This window comes from Chionomys nivalis, chromosome 5 (assembly GCF_950005125.1).
Source record: "Chionomys nivalis chromosome 5, mChiNiv1.1, whole genome shotgun sequence".
Taxonomy (NCBI): Eukaryota; Metazoa; Chordata; class Mammalia; order Rodentia; family Cricetidae; genus Chionomys; species Chionomys nivalis.
Window position 1 is genome coordinate 85,021,068 of NC_080090.1, and position 13,808 is coordinate 85,034,875.

At 51.1% G+C, this 13,808-nt stretch overlaps 1 protein-coding gene across 1 annotated transcript; it reads right to left on the minus strand.

The window, feature by feature from the left end:
- Window positions 1-2,652: 2,652 nt before the first annotated feature.
- On the minus strand, window positions 2,653-13,603 carry Fmod (fibromodulin). The gene is made up of 4 exons (XM_057769852.1): window positions 13,532-13,603; window positions 13,245-13,289; window positions 9,446-10,431; window positions 2,653-4,390 (listed from the first exon to the last, which is right to left on the minus strand). Exons 3-4 carry the CDS (start codon window positions 10,422-10,424, stop codon window positions 4,239-4,241), a joined length of 1,131 nt encoding a protein of 376 aa, XP_057625835.1. The 5' UTR covers window positions 10,425-10,431; window positions 13,245-13,289; window positions 13,532-13,603; the 3' UTR covers window positions 2,653-4,238.
- Window positions 13,604-13,808: the final 205 nt, after the last annotated feature.

A 13,808-nucleotide genomic window follows, 5' to 3' on the forward strand; every position in this document is an offset into this window, starting at 1 on the left:
CAGAAGGATGCAAGAAGCACACAGTATGGCCAGGAAAGGGAGCTCTTTAAAGTTACAGATAAAGAAATGACAATAGAAAAAGCTGAGTGCTTCATATTAAGACAAGCGGAAGGTTCCTCGGGGCACTGCAGAAATTACTGAGATCTCATTCATGTAGGTTTCAGGGTGTAAAGCTGCAAGCTCATTTGAAAGACTTCTCTAAAGAGCATGCCAATGGGGTGTTGTACTCCCAAGGGGTTTTCCTGGGTTCAGCTGCCAAGGCACCCAGAGGCCTCTGTAGCAGAGTCCAAGGAAGCCCCCCCTGCCGCTCAAGCCGCAGCAGATCTTGGCATTGTTTACACAGCGCTACTTTTGCAGGCACGGAGAAGGCAAGGGTTATGGGGTCATGGGGATTTCCTGCAAGATTCCAAAGAAAAGTCTGTGAGACCAGGTGATGGTCTGGATTTCCTGTCAAGGAGCTGTGAGAGGGCTATTCAGGGCTATTCATGAAGCAATGAAGGTAACCCCCAAGCTTCGATGGACACCCTACGACGTAGTGGGTGCCAGGAACACAGAATGTCTAAGGAGCATGGCCCAAACAAAAAGACCATGTGTATCACAAATGTTATAAGGGCTCATGGAAGTCACATCATGCTGCCTTAAATGCTGGACATGGAGCTACAGGAGTTGACCTTTGCCCTGCTGGGTTTTGGTTTTGCTTTAGTTCCAACTCTTCTCTCTCCCCATTCTTCCTGTAGGAATAGGAAAGCTCACTCCTCTGCCATAGACTATGAACAGGTAGCGTTCTTTTGACTTATTGAGCCTCCTGACTAAAAGGTCGCCTTGAGTCCCAGCAGAGTCTTTGAACGTCCGTATTCTGAAAGGTGTTGGGATTGTTAAGACTGTTGGAGTCAGATGGTGGTGGTGGTGCATGCCTTTAATCCAAGCACCGAGGAGGCTGAGGTAGGTGGGTCTCTGAGTTCAAGGTCAGTCTGGTCTACAAAGCAAGGGCCAGAGCAACCAGGGCTACACAAAGAAAAATGCTGTCTCAAAAAACAAAAAACAAACAAACAAAAAAAAAACCCAAAAACCAAACCAACCCAAACCAAAAACAAAACAAAACAAAAACCTCAGAACTTTTGAAGTTGGGTTAAAGTATATTTTGCCACATGAGATGCCCATAATCCTTTGTAGGCTAGGATGGGATGCCATGGCTTGGAGCTGGAATGTCCCCCATGGGCTCCTGTTTTCATGTTTGTTCTGCAGCTGGTGGGTCTACTTTGGGAGCTATGGAATGATGTGGAATGCCCTTCTGTAGGCAGTGAATGTGTCTTATTACCATTGGATAATAAAGAAGCTAATTTGATCAATAGCCAGGTAGAATATAGCTAGTCAGGAAATCCAAGAAAGAGACAAGGGGAAAGAAGGCACAGTCAGAGAGACCTCAGCAGCCACTGAAGAAGCAAGATGTGAGTTAATAAGCCACGAGCCTCATGGTAAAATATAAAGTAATAGAAATTGGTTCATTTAAGCTGTAAGAGCTAGTTAGTAATAAGCCTGAGCTAATGGGCCAGGTTGTAATTAATATTAAGCCCCAGAGTGAACTGGTGGGTGGGAGAGAAGCCTCAGTTACAATGGAAATTTAGGGGGTAGACTCTAGAGAGAAAATCTTTGAGTGTTATATTCAGATCTTAGTTGCTGCTTTTTTCTCTGCTTTCTGCTCTGCTGTGATGTGAATGGCCCTTTGCCACATACTCGCTGCCGTTTTTACTCCTGTGGTAGAACAATAAACCCTACCCCCTTAAGTTGCTGATGTCAGGTGTCTGCCATAGTAATCAGAAAGAGTTAATACAGTGGGGGTAGCTGAGCTGCTAAGAATCAGCAGCTGTTTGACTAGACCCCTTCATAAGTGTCCCATCTCCTCACCCTTCCCTGGCACCCGTACCGGATCTCCAAGGCACTCACATCTTGCACACTCTTTCCTAAAACATTCCCCAGCTCACTTTCACAAAAAAAGGAGTTGGGGCGGTCAGAATTTGGCATATGTTTATCCTCAGTCACTTCTGCTTTCCTCTGTACCAAAGGCGCAGAGGCAAACACCCTTCGTACTTCAAGACAATGTTAAGTTCTTAGCCTGGCATCTGACACCTGAAGGGTTTCAAGAAACATTCACCAGGAGGAGTGGAAAGTAGGTAGGTGGTGCAGACTTTGTTTTTCCAGGACCGAGAGAGCTTTGCTAGGTCAGGTAGCTCTCAGCTGCCACTAGAGGGCAGAAGTGATTAATGTAATAGTACAGCAGCTCCCCTAGGTCCAGAATAAGAGTTGGCAAGTGGGGAGGGAGAAAAGCATTGAGAGGGAGAGGGAGGGGGAGGGAGGGAGGGAAGGAGGGAGGGAAGGGGTAACAACAACAACAACAGAAACAAATCCAACAAAAACAACCCTCAAAACCAGTCTCCCCCCCCCCCCGGAGACAAATGGGTGTATAAATAGTGAGGTTAAAGTTTATAACACACTTCCTAACTTGAGTTTTTTGTAAAGGGTAGTTTTAAAAGCTCTTAGCTACACTTACCCGAGAAGAATACAAAAGAAAGAACGAATACAGCTCGAGGCCTGCGTGACTAGGTGTCCTGAGGCAAATCTGAGGGCTGCTACCAATGACTCCATCCTTACAGATGCACGGATAAAATAATTTTATTAGTCAGGTTAGCCACCACTCATGCTCGCCCCATGCTGAGGACCCTTTATAGAGGCATGACGGTGTTCACATGCAGGTGTGTCCCAAGAGCCCTGGGCAGGGCAGCCTTGCCCCACACGCGGCACTCCCTTGTTGAGACAAGCTGGTCTGGCTTTTGTGGATTGGAGATTCTGGAGCCCAGGACACAGTCTAAGCACCCTCCTCCACCCCTCCCCTTTTCAGAGACACCTGCTCCCAAGTGCAGGCAGAATCAGGGCTGTAAGGTGTCTGGACAGAGACCTGACTCAGGCTAACATCCCTCAACTGGCTCTTGCTGCTGGCTGCCCAGACAGCTCCATCCCAGTGGGATCTAGAAGAGCCTGTGGGTTGTGCCCAGGCAACATCACCTTTAGAAAGGAGAAGACAGGATTGCTGTCAGCCACACTACAAATCCCGGGCACCTTTGGGCACGAGGTGTGGCTTCACCTAGTAAAGCAGGAATCCATGCCCAGGGTAGCAAGACTTGGCCTGGCTTGGGCTTCTTGCACCCAAGGGAGCATCTCTAGCAAAGCTGGTATCTTAGGGACAAAGCAGTTGTTGAGATCACTCCCTAGGCTGGGCTAGCAGGTGGGCCCGAGGCTGGTGGAGTCTGCTTCTGCCATCTGGGCACCAAACTTTCCTACTTGGATCGAAGGATGGGTCTTTCTCATGTTTTGAAAACCACGCTGCTGCCCCCTCAAGACTAAAAGCCCCAAAAGGGGCACAGATCGCGTTGGGTCAGATGAAACCAGGGACAGGGCCTGCCTCTTCAGTTCTGCTAGTTCGAGGTGTGACCCTTCCCTACCCACATTATGGATGTGATGGTACCAGGTAACCCTTCCCTCCTTTGAATATGATCCTCCATTGCAGAACTGGTTAGTCTCCTCTGGTATCAAGCCATGACATCATCAGTATGCTGATGACCTTCGATTTGGTGGCTTTAAACAGAGGAGGTTAGGGAGGCATAGTGGTGATTTTAGGCAACCTTTTAGCTTCAGATAATAGTGTGGCCTCCCTCCACAGGTTGCTGAACAGCTACCATGGGGGCCTGAGGGAATGTGTGTCTCCTGACTGCCTAGGGCATAGAAGAGGCCTCAGTGAGAGAGGGCAGAGTGACTGGATTGGGCCTAGGAGGGGGTGGCTGCGTAAGAGGTATGTTTTGAGGAGCAATGAATAGGAGCCCAGAGTAACTGCAGAAGCAGCAGCTGGACCATGCTGTTGAACACAGTCCCAAAAGTCAGATTGTCTGAAAATGGTTATATGCTACTGTTTACGCAAGGTTACACTCTGCCAGATCAGGTCACGGGGAAGGTTGAGTGATAGGAAGATTTGGGGGGCTGGATTCTAAGGCTATTCCTCCGCTGCTTTTGTCCTCTGCAGAATCTGACAGGGTCTCTGATCCACCTAACCTTGCCTATTGAAAGGAGACTTGTGTCACCTGCTTGCCCCAGACCATCCAGCAAAAGCCAAACCAGACCATCCAAGCCGAATGCAGCGGGGTGACGGTGAGCCTTGTGCCCCGAGCCCGAGCCGGGAGCGAGGCCCCTCAGATCTCGATGACGCTGGCGAGGCGCAGGCAGAGTGGCGCATCCGCAGGCACGGCACTGCGCTTGATCTCGTTCCCATCCAGGCGGAGCACCTGTAGCTTGGAGAAGTTCATGACGTCCACCACCGTGCAGAAGCTGCTGATGGAGAACTCTGGCGGGACAAGAAGGATGGGCGGGTGAAAAAAAAGTCCAGTTTAGAAGTCATAAAAAACCGGCTTAGAGGGAGGGCCCTTTTGAATCCCTGAAATAAAGACTGGGGCAGGGGTGGGGAGGAAGAGTGGAGTGTCGGGGCTAGAGCTGGAGTCAGACGGATTGGCATTGTTTGGGACAGTGCTGGGAACAGATCCTTCCCTATTTCAGCTTCTGCAGCTCAGCCTCCGGTTTCCCTACCCCCACCTGTACTTCACTCCGCTGACCCCACCCACATCCTTGGGCGTTCCTCCCACTAAGCCTTGTGTTTTTCCTGTCTGTGGGCAGCAGGGGGAAGCAGAGTGTAGGTATAGACCACAGCGGCTGCGAAAGCTCGGCTGCCTCTGGGAGGAGGGCTTTGCTAATGACACAGCACCAGGAGGACTCTCCGGAAATGGAGGGACACGGTTCTTGACTATTTCCTGTCATTTCACAGGTCTAGAAAGTGGTAGGAAGTGAAGGAGAGAAATCCTGGCTTTAGAGACGAGTGTCTGTGTGCCGAGCCTTCAGGAGCCTGGAAGGGGAAGGCAGGATGGAACCCGAGCATTGTCACAGTGCTCCAAAGTCAAATAAATGGCCAAGCGTGGTGTTGCAGGCCTTTTAGTCTAGCGCCAGGGAGGCAGAGGCAAGCAGATCTCTGTGAGTTCAAGGTCAAACTGAACTCCACAGGGAGTTCCCGGACAGCTAGGGCTGCATAGAGAGACCCTGTCTCAAAAAACATACTAAGCAAAACAAAATCAAATAAATGATTCCCCTGTCTCCTGTATATGGTTACATAGGTCACTTTTACTTTGGGGGATGGGATCTCATATAGTCCAGACGGGCCTCAAACTGACTATGTAGCTAAGCATAGCCTTGAACTCCAGACGCTCTTGCCTCCACATGCTGAGTGGGGGATTACAGGTGTGTACCACCACACCTTGTAGTCTGCCTCTTTTATTTATTATTTTCCCCTTTTCCATTTTCATGTGTATGTGTATCATGTTTACATGTATGTGAAACACCTGTATGTGTGTGCACATCTGTGCGCATGCATATGGAGGCCAAGAGCAACTGTCAGGAATCCTCATCAATTGCCTTCTTTCCCTGAGGTAAGGTCACTCAGTCACACCCAGAGCTTGCTGGTATGTCTGCTCTTGGTAGCTAGCCAGTTATCATGCCTTAGGGATCCTCTGTCTTTTGAGGCTAGAATTATAGGCAGGCTGTCACCACCACTGAGGTGTGGTTCCAGCTTCTGAAGCACAGGCCCCAAATTCCCACTTCCACCTGTGTTTTGTCCCTGAATGTCCTTGGGTGTCCTTTCCTCCAGACCTTGCTAGTTCCAGGGGTCTGAACTCTGGTATGGAGGTGGAGCCAGAGCCATCCCCTCAGGACCTTGCTTCTTTTTACTCTCAGAAGTCACCGAGGACTCTTTCGGAGAGGAGCTCCCCTAAGCCATGGAACAGATATCATAACTTTCTCGCAACATAAAGCCTCCCACAGTTATCCATGCTGTCCTCTTGGGTGAGTCAACCAGAGTCAACTACCTGTCTCTGGTCTGCTGTCAGTCATTTGAAAGGAAAACAAAAAATCCAAATCCCAGTGAAAACTCCAAGAGAGACGGCAACGTCGGCACCGGACACCGTGAAGCCTGTCAGGGCTGCCTTCCACTTGGGGCCCCAGAAGGCTGCTCTTGTCAGAGGTGCTGGTGGGGTCTGGAGCTATGATCGACACAACACTGGCCGCTGCAGCCGGGGGGTAGATCAGGGCTGCCTTTGTTACACCAGAGATTCCCCTCTTCTTGCAGAGGTGCCTGGAACTATGATCAGTAGGGGCTGGTAGGAGCTAACCCACTTTTTAGAGAAAATGGGGAGCGGTTCTCCTGGGGAGGCAGTGCGTGTGAACATGAGGGTTGCCAAGGGAGATGGCGCAGAAGGCTGAGGCCGGGGAGGAATATGGTTTTGAGTTAACACCATCAGTTTTTAATCTCCTTTAAGAACTGACCAAGATGGGCTGGAGAATAATCAGGCCCCTGGAAGAGTGGGGTGCTGGGAAATACCCTTGAGGGGGGGCAGAAGATCTGGAAATTTTTTTGTTTGTTTTCCCTCTGATCTTTGGGAACAGATTTAGTGGTTACAGTCCAGATGGAGGCTGGGTCTGTTATCTGTGTACAGGGGCCTTGGGGAGACATGAGGTGGCCAACATCTTTGTCACTTCCTAGTCTATTGGGGACTGAGATAGACATCCCAACTGGGAGCCTGCACACTGTGCTAAAAATCCAAGACTCAGTTATGGACACATAAATGTGGGCCACAACTGTGAGCAACTAGACACAGCATCTAGATCCGATGTCTGTGGGGTTCTGAGAGCCCCCCACTACCTTCCTCCAACCTGCAGTAGGTCAGGGCTTCTGTGAGGAGGCCCTGGCAGACATTTTCCAGCCCAGATTAAAGACTGACATAAGTCTTTCCAAATTCCAATCCTGCCCTGCGCCACTGGATCCCACAGCCTCTGAATAACATTCCATGGCTCTGCCTCCTCACTCTCGGCCAGGTTGGAAAAAGTGAGGAAGGCTTTGAAGGGAAGGGGGCTGTGCCGAGTTGCACGCAGGTCTGGAGCTCCTGTTCTGTTGTCCCCAACCCATAAGTGCTCTTTTTACACCTTCACCCCAACATGGTCCTTGGCTGCCAGCGCAGGAAGATCTCCTTCCTGCTTTCCTCAGTGTATGTGGTGGGCAGGCGAGGGAGCCGGGTGGGCTGCCCCTTGTTCTCAGTCAGAGATGCCTGCCTTTACGAGCTCTGACAAAGGGCAGGGGTTGAGGGTTCTTTCTTCCCTAGGCTGGGTGACCTGGAGAGATGGTTTTTCTTTCTTTATACCTTACTTGCCCATCCTGGAAATTCAGAAAACAAGCACCCAAACTGGACTTGTCTACTCTGAAATGGCCACAAGAAGGCAAGCTGACTGTGTGTTACCATGGGTTGACTGTGAAACTGTGTGTCAGGCCCTCTGGGTTGTGCACTGTGCACACTGTATACTAACGCAAGAATGATATGGCACAGGTGTTACTCTGCTTCTTAAAAAGAAGCTGTGAGAGAGAATAAATGATAACCAGGAGAGGGAAGGACGAATTAGGCCCAAACTGGTCACACAGGGGTCTGGGGTAGATGTGGCCATTTTCTAGTGATTTGAACAGAGAGCTTCCTTGCAGGGCCTTGGAGCAACTCACCGAATGATTTACTTTTGGATCTGCCTTCAGGAGAGGGATCGCCCTGTGTCTGACTTCAGGAGAGGGATCGCCCTGTGTCTGACTGGATATTTCTGCATAAAGACAGAAAGGGCACAGCCTCTCCTTGTCTCATCGCTCTGATTGAATGGCTAGACATTAGCTTCTGTGCTCTTTCCCAGAGAGCCTTCCTGCCACATGCTTAGGGCTGCACTTGAACGAGGTACAGCATGTCATGTGATATTTCTCATATGACAGCTCTTCTGGATTCAGAGTAGGTGGGAGGTGACTGCAGGGTGGGACATAAATCGTGAGAAAATGCCAAACTCTGAGGGTGTGTGGTATCTTTAAGATAGAGTAAATGACTCCCACCATCACCTGGGACTAACAAGACTCCTCCCCGAAAAGAGAGACTTTAAGTAAAAAAACCAACCTAGGGTGTACGTAATGTGCCTTGCAGTTCAAAAGAAAGGACCAGACAGACACCTTTTCCCTTCACAACCCCACTGCAACCTCCCCTATTCCCTCTGAGAAAGGCTGTCTGGCTGTTAACATCTTGCCATATGACTGATCTGTCCCCCTGAGAGGAGGGGGGGGGAGGGAGAGGACAGGACTGGGTCTCTCCTGTGCTTTGATGGCTCATTCCTTCCCTGCAGGTCAAAGGAACTTCAAAGCCCACTGAGTGGTCACTCACAGGCCTCCCTTCCCCAGAGCATACTGGGCTACAGGGGGAGGGAAGCTAAATGCTGGCTCAGTGCCTTCCAGCTGAGATCAGAAGCCACTGGGATAAGGCAAGCATGTTCTGAGCGTGAGATCCTAACAGAAAGAGGCTGAAAGGCCACTGTCAGTCAGACATTCATCTTTTAGCTCTTAGCCTCAGAGAGGTGGTCCTGTCTGTGCCGAGAAATTCTTATAAAACTCCCAGTCTGTGCTCCCGCTCGAAGCCTGCATGGCCACGCTCACGTTGCCTCAGGGAGGACCTTTGCCACCACAGGCTCCTTGGACTCCAGGGAGAACTGGCAAGAAAGAGTCCCACACTCAGCTCTGAGAGGCTGCCCACTCTTGTCCATCAACTGGTAAGTTTGAAAAATAAACACCCAAACCAGGAGACTAGGCTGCACCGGCAGGAGTCATGGGGCCAACAGAGAGGCTGCATCTGTTGGTGATCGTAAGGATGTTCAGGGACCTCGGCTCTTTAGCCTGACCTCCTCCTGAGGCAGACCCCAGAAGATAACAAAATCTCTTCTTGAATATCCCTCCAGAGCAGTGGTTCTCAACCTTCCTAATGCTGCGGCCCTTCAATACAATTCCTCACATTGTGGTGACCTCCAATGACAAAATTATTTTTGTTGCTACTTCATAACTGTAATTTTGCTAGTGTTATGAATGCATGAAATGTAATATAAATCTCTGATATTCAGTGTATCTGATATAGGGCCCCTGTGAAAGAGCCCTTCGACCCCCAGGTTGAGGACCACTACTCTAGAGCCTCTCTAGACTCATCTCTCACTGCTCAGAACACGAGATCCCTTCCTTTCAAGCACGCTCCCTGGCTGTTCCCCACAGGTGACTTGTTAAGTGACCAGCTCTTCCTGGCAACGCCCCCTGCTAACTGTTTTCATCCTGCCTCCCCACAGCCGCTGTGCTCCTAGGTAGCGGCCTTTGGAGCCAACCAGCTCTATTGTGGCTCTCTTCTTCTGGAGGGCCGGTGCAAGCTTTGGTGGTGAGTTTTGATTGATCATTTGGTTCCCTGTGTTCATTTCTTTTATATTCTCATTAGCACTATAGGGGCCCCCTCCCTCCCCCAGATCTCACCGTTGATCCTGTTGCCCTGGAGATAGAGGTTCTCCAGGTTGGTGTTGACAGGAGGGATCTTCTGCAGCTGGTTGTAAGACAAGTCGAGCTCGAGAAGGCTGCTGGAATTGAAGGTGTTGGTAGCAAGGCCGTTGTTGGTGAGGCTGTTGTGAGACAGCCGCACGTACAACAGCTTGGGTGAGCCCCGGAAGTAGTTGTCAGGGACGGTGTAGACATTGTTATGTTCTAGGTACAGCTGCTCCAGGGCTGAGGGCAGACCGTCGGGCACCCTGCGGAGGTGGTTATAACTCAGATCAAGCAGGATCAGGGACCGGAGGCCTCGCATGGAACTCCCCACTTCCTGGATCTCATTGTGGTGGAGGTATAAGGCCGTGAGGTTCTCCAGGCCCTCCAGGGCGTTGCTGGGCACCCGCGAGATCTGGTTGTGGTCCAGGTGGAGCTCTCGCAGGGATCGGGGCAGCGGACCGGGCATCCGGGTCAGGTTGTTGTGGTCTAGGTACAGCCTCTCCAGCTGCCTCAGCTTGGAGAAGACTTTCCTGCCTATCTTGTCACTGGTAATCTGGTTGCCATGGAGAGCAATCCAGAGCAGCCCAGTGGCATTGTCAAAGACACCTTCCTGGATGGCGGAGATCTGGTTGTTCTGGAAGTAGACATACTTCATGCGGGAGGGCACAAAGGGCAGGTACTTGAGGTTGCGGTTGTCACAGTACATGGCTGTGGGGAAGTTGGGTGGGCAGTCGCATTCTTGGGGACAGTCCCGGGGCTCTGGTAGAGGAGGTGTACCATAGGCATAGGCTGGGCCTTCTTCCACGCCGTAGGGGTAAGGCTCTGAGGGCTCGTAGGGGTAAGGGTCATAGGGGTCGTAGTAGGTGGACTGCTGGCTCCGGAGGTACTGGATCCACCACTGAGAGTCTTCATCATACTGGCCCTGGGTGAGTGAGCAGAGCCCTGCCAGCAGTAGGATGGAGGCCCACTGCATCTTGTTTCTGTAGAGAGGGAGAGAGCAGAGCAAGTGGGGGCATAAGTGAAGGTGCCAGAGGGGAGACGGGTGCCTCAGGGTGGCCACAGGCTCTGAGCTACACAGATGACACTGCCCAGTCAAGCACTGGAGGGCGGGAGGTGCGCATTTCCTTCTAAGTGCCTCCTCCCACGGGGTCTCCACACCCAGGGAACAGGGCCAGAGTCTGGGGGAGGTCAGTGCTCTCTCACTTCTGCTCATGCAAAAACGAAAGGAGTCTGAGGTTAGAATGGAATCTGAGAGGCAGAGGTCTGGGGCTACAGTTTGGGGAAGGGGGGGCCACAGTTTGGAGAAGGGGGCAGGTCCTTCACCTCCCTTAGCACCCTAAGGTTCTGTTGTTGAAGCTGAGAAGCACACGACATCCTCTCCCCCAAGTTGTAAACCTTCCTGTACCAGTAATGGCGTGATACTTTTGAGGTCTGAATTCCCATCTAGTTTGGACTCCCAGGGAAATCTTTTCTGAAAGCTCAAACCCAAGCATCTCCTGGTTCTTTCCATATCCAGGATGCCTCCAGAATTGACTGAGACGTGGAAAGGGAATAGCTGAGCGACTTCTGGAAGATCTTTTGATCTCTTGGGTAGCCTGGGGGTTTCTGGTCCTGAGTGTGTGGGAGGGTGTGGTTCCCCTGTGGCCACCACAAGGTCTGGGCTATTCTCCAGAGCGCCATCGTCTGTGAGTCTTCTGGGTGAGAAAATGCACTGGTTAGCAGCTCTGCGGCTGCGTGTGTACCCAGACTGCCAGTCTTTCCAGGCTGGGAACCCAGCACGGCTTTAGTGATTGTTTTCTGGGCTGACTGTACTGTGTCTGGCCTGGTCTGCTTCTGTTTCCTGTGGTCCTGAAGACTAAAGACTTAATACTCCCCTCACCCACCATGGGGATTGCAATAGCTACGTGAGAGGTAACTGAAAGGGATCAGGGGGATCAGGGGCACTGAGAATTGGATAGAAATGGAACTATAGCCAGGAGTGGAATTTAGTATCCCTCTTCTTTTTCTTTTCTTTCATTCTTTGCTTTTTTTCTTTTCTTCTTCTCTTTCTTTCTTTTCTTTCTTTCTTTCTTTTTTGAGATAGAGTCTCTCTACACAGCCTTGACTGTCTTGAAACTCACTCTGTAAACCAGGCTGGCTTGGAACTCCCAGAAATCTGCCTGCCTCTGCCTCCCCAGTACTGGGGTAAAAGGCATGTGTCACTATGCCTGCTGCATCCCTTCTCCTCTTAGAAGCCACCTCCTCTAGCTGATGTCACCTGTCTTTCCAGGCTTATTCATCACCCACACTGTTGAGGAGCCTGTCTCCTTGGAGCTTGCTATGCCAACAAGACAAGAACAAGGCGCACTGGAGTCTCCAGGAGAGAGGCTGGAGGTGTGGAAGATGGAGACTGGGGTGTCATATCTGGCCTGGGGACCCTAGCCCAGGTTCCTGCAGCAAGGGCACTGCACAGTCCCTGTGAGCAGGGGGACCTCCCAGAACACAGCTGTTAAGACAGAGAGTGCTTGGAACCTTTCCTGGCCTAAGAGAGTCTCCTGGTGCACTCTGGCTGTTGGGCCATGCTGGGATTGCAATGTGGACAGGGCACGAGAAGAGCTAAAAGACAACATTAGATTCTATGAACTGGTGAGAGGTGCCCTGACTATGACACTCTAACTACTCAATGTTTGGGCACCATCCCTGTCAGGCCCCTCTGCTCCCTGGAAACAGTTCCATCAGAGGTCTGTTCATCCCACCATCTGCTGGACGGCTCAGAATGGGCACCCTGGCTCATCCTTGGGCGGTCACAGCCCTTGAACAAAGAGCCACAGTGTGTCTGAGGAACCTAGGATGCTGGCTGGTCCCTGACTCGGGCCAGGAGAGAAGACGGATGAAGCGGCCCACTGCCAAGACAGCATTTTTTCCATGCACAGCCCTGGGCTGCTGCAGGACCGACCAAGGTGGCTGTTTAGAGAGGGCTGGCACACTAAGCCTCTGTCTCCATTCCACCCGCTTCCAGACTAGGCACTTTGGCAGAAGAGAGCTACCTTCCTCTTCAAGACTCAACTTTCCAGGGGGCTCCATGCCCAGCCACGGTGGCCTCTCCTCAGAGGCATAGCTGCTTGGTAGCAGTGCAGGCCTGTCCTTACCCCACCGATCTAATGTTGCTTCAGGGTTGCAATCCCTTAAATTGTTTCTGTGCTAACGACCTTCTGTTCAGTGTGAGGATCCCTGGGGCGGTTCTCTCAGACTTGGGGATTCTGACTCAGAAGCTACTGTACTTTGTCATTTCTTCACTCTAGGGAAATTCTCTCTATGCGAGCTGAGGTCAAACTAAAAGCCATCTCCTGGGCTGAGTGGGACCTCATTCTAACCATGACTCCCTGAACACGGTCAATTCTTTTTTCTCCCCCTTTCATCCCAACAACACACATATTACACAAAACTTACCCCTAACATTTGGGTACCATGCCCCTCTCTATGAGATTTCTGGGACATTCAAAGACCACTTTCCAAAGTGCCCCAAGCCCCAAGCACGCTGGGATTTATGGGCATCAGCAGAGAGGCTCTCGCAATTTCTATCATGCTTGTGAAATGGAGGCTCCCAACACCCACAGGGAGCTTTTAGGAATCCAGTAACATGCTGAAGCTCATGCTCCCTGCTGTAACCCCTCTTCAGCATCCCTGGGTGTCACGGATCAGGTGGGAGGAATAACCCATCTTTGCCTACTCATCTACCCAGTCTGCCCCTTTCCTTTATCTCTTCTTGTAGAATTACAAGGGACAAAACCTAAAGTAATATGACCACACTTACCTTGGGTTGAACCGTTCAGAGTGACCCGTCCTTCTGTCTGGCCTCCTTGGGTTGGAGAATGTGAGAGAGAGGAGGAGGAGGAGGAGAGAGAGGAGTGAGTGCCTACAGAGAGTGTGTGAGTCTGTGCCCCGCCAGGGCCCGCCCCCAAATTCCTAATCAAATATCTTGAAGAGGGGCTGAGGAGCCTAAGCGGGCTTTTTCAGTTCTGCTCTAAGGGAGGAGCTCTCACCGAGCTCCACAAAATTCTGTCTGCCCAATGCTGTAAAAACCACCTTCTTTCCACGTACTTATCTTCCCTGGAGCGCTGACAGCCTCAGGTCTCTTGCTGCCGGAGGAGTTAGCGATGCCCCAGAAGTTATTTGTACAGTCCCTTGTGAAGTGCCTGGATTTCTCATTAAGCTCATAAAGCAGACACAGGAGAGGGAGGGCCAGTGTTTGGAGAAAAAGTCTTTTAACTCTTTCAGCAACCCTGGTCCCCTCAGGGAGGCTGCGCTTGTCTTTCTTGGCTCAAACATCCTCTGTAGTCGGGTGTTGGACTAGTGCACAAGAGAGCAGGCTGCCTGG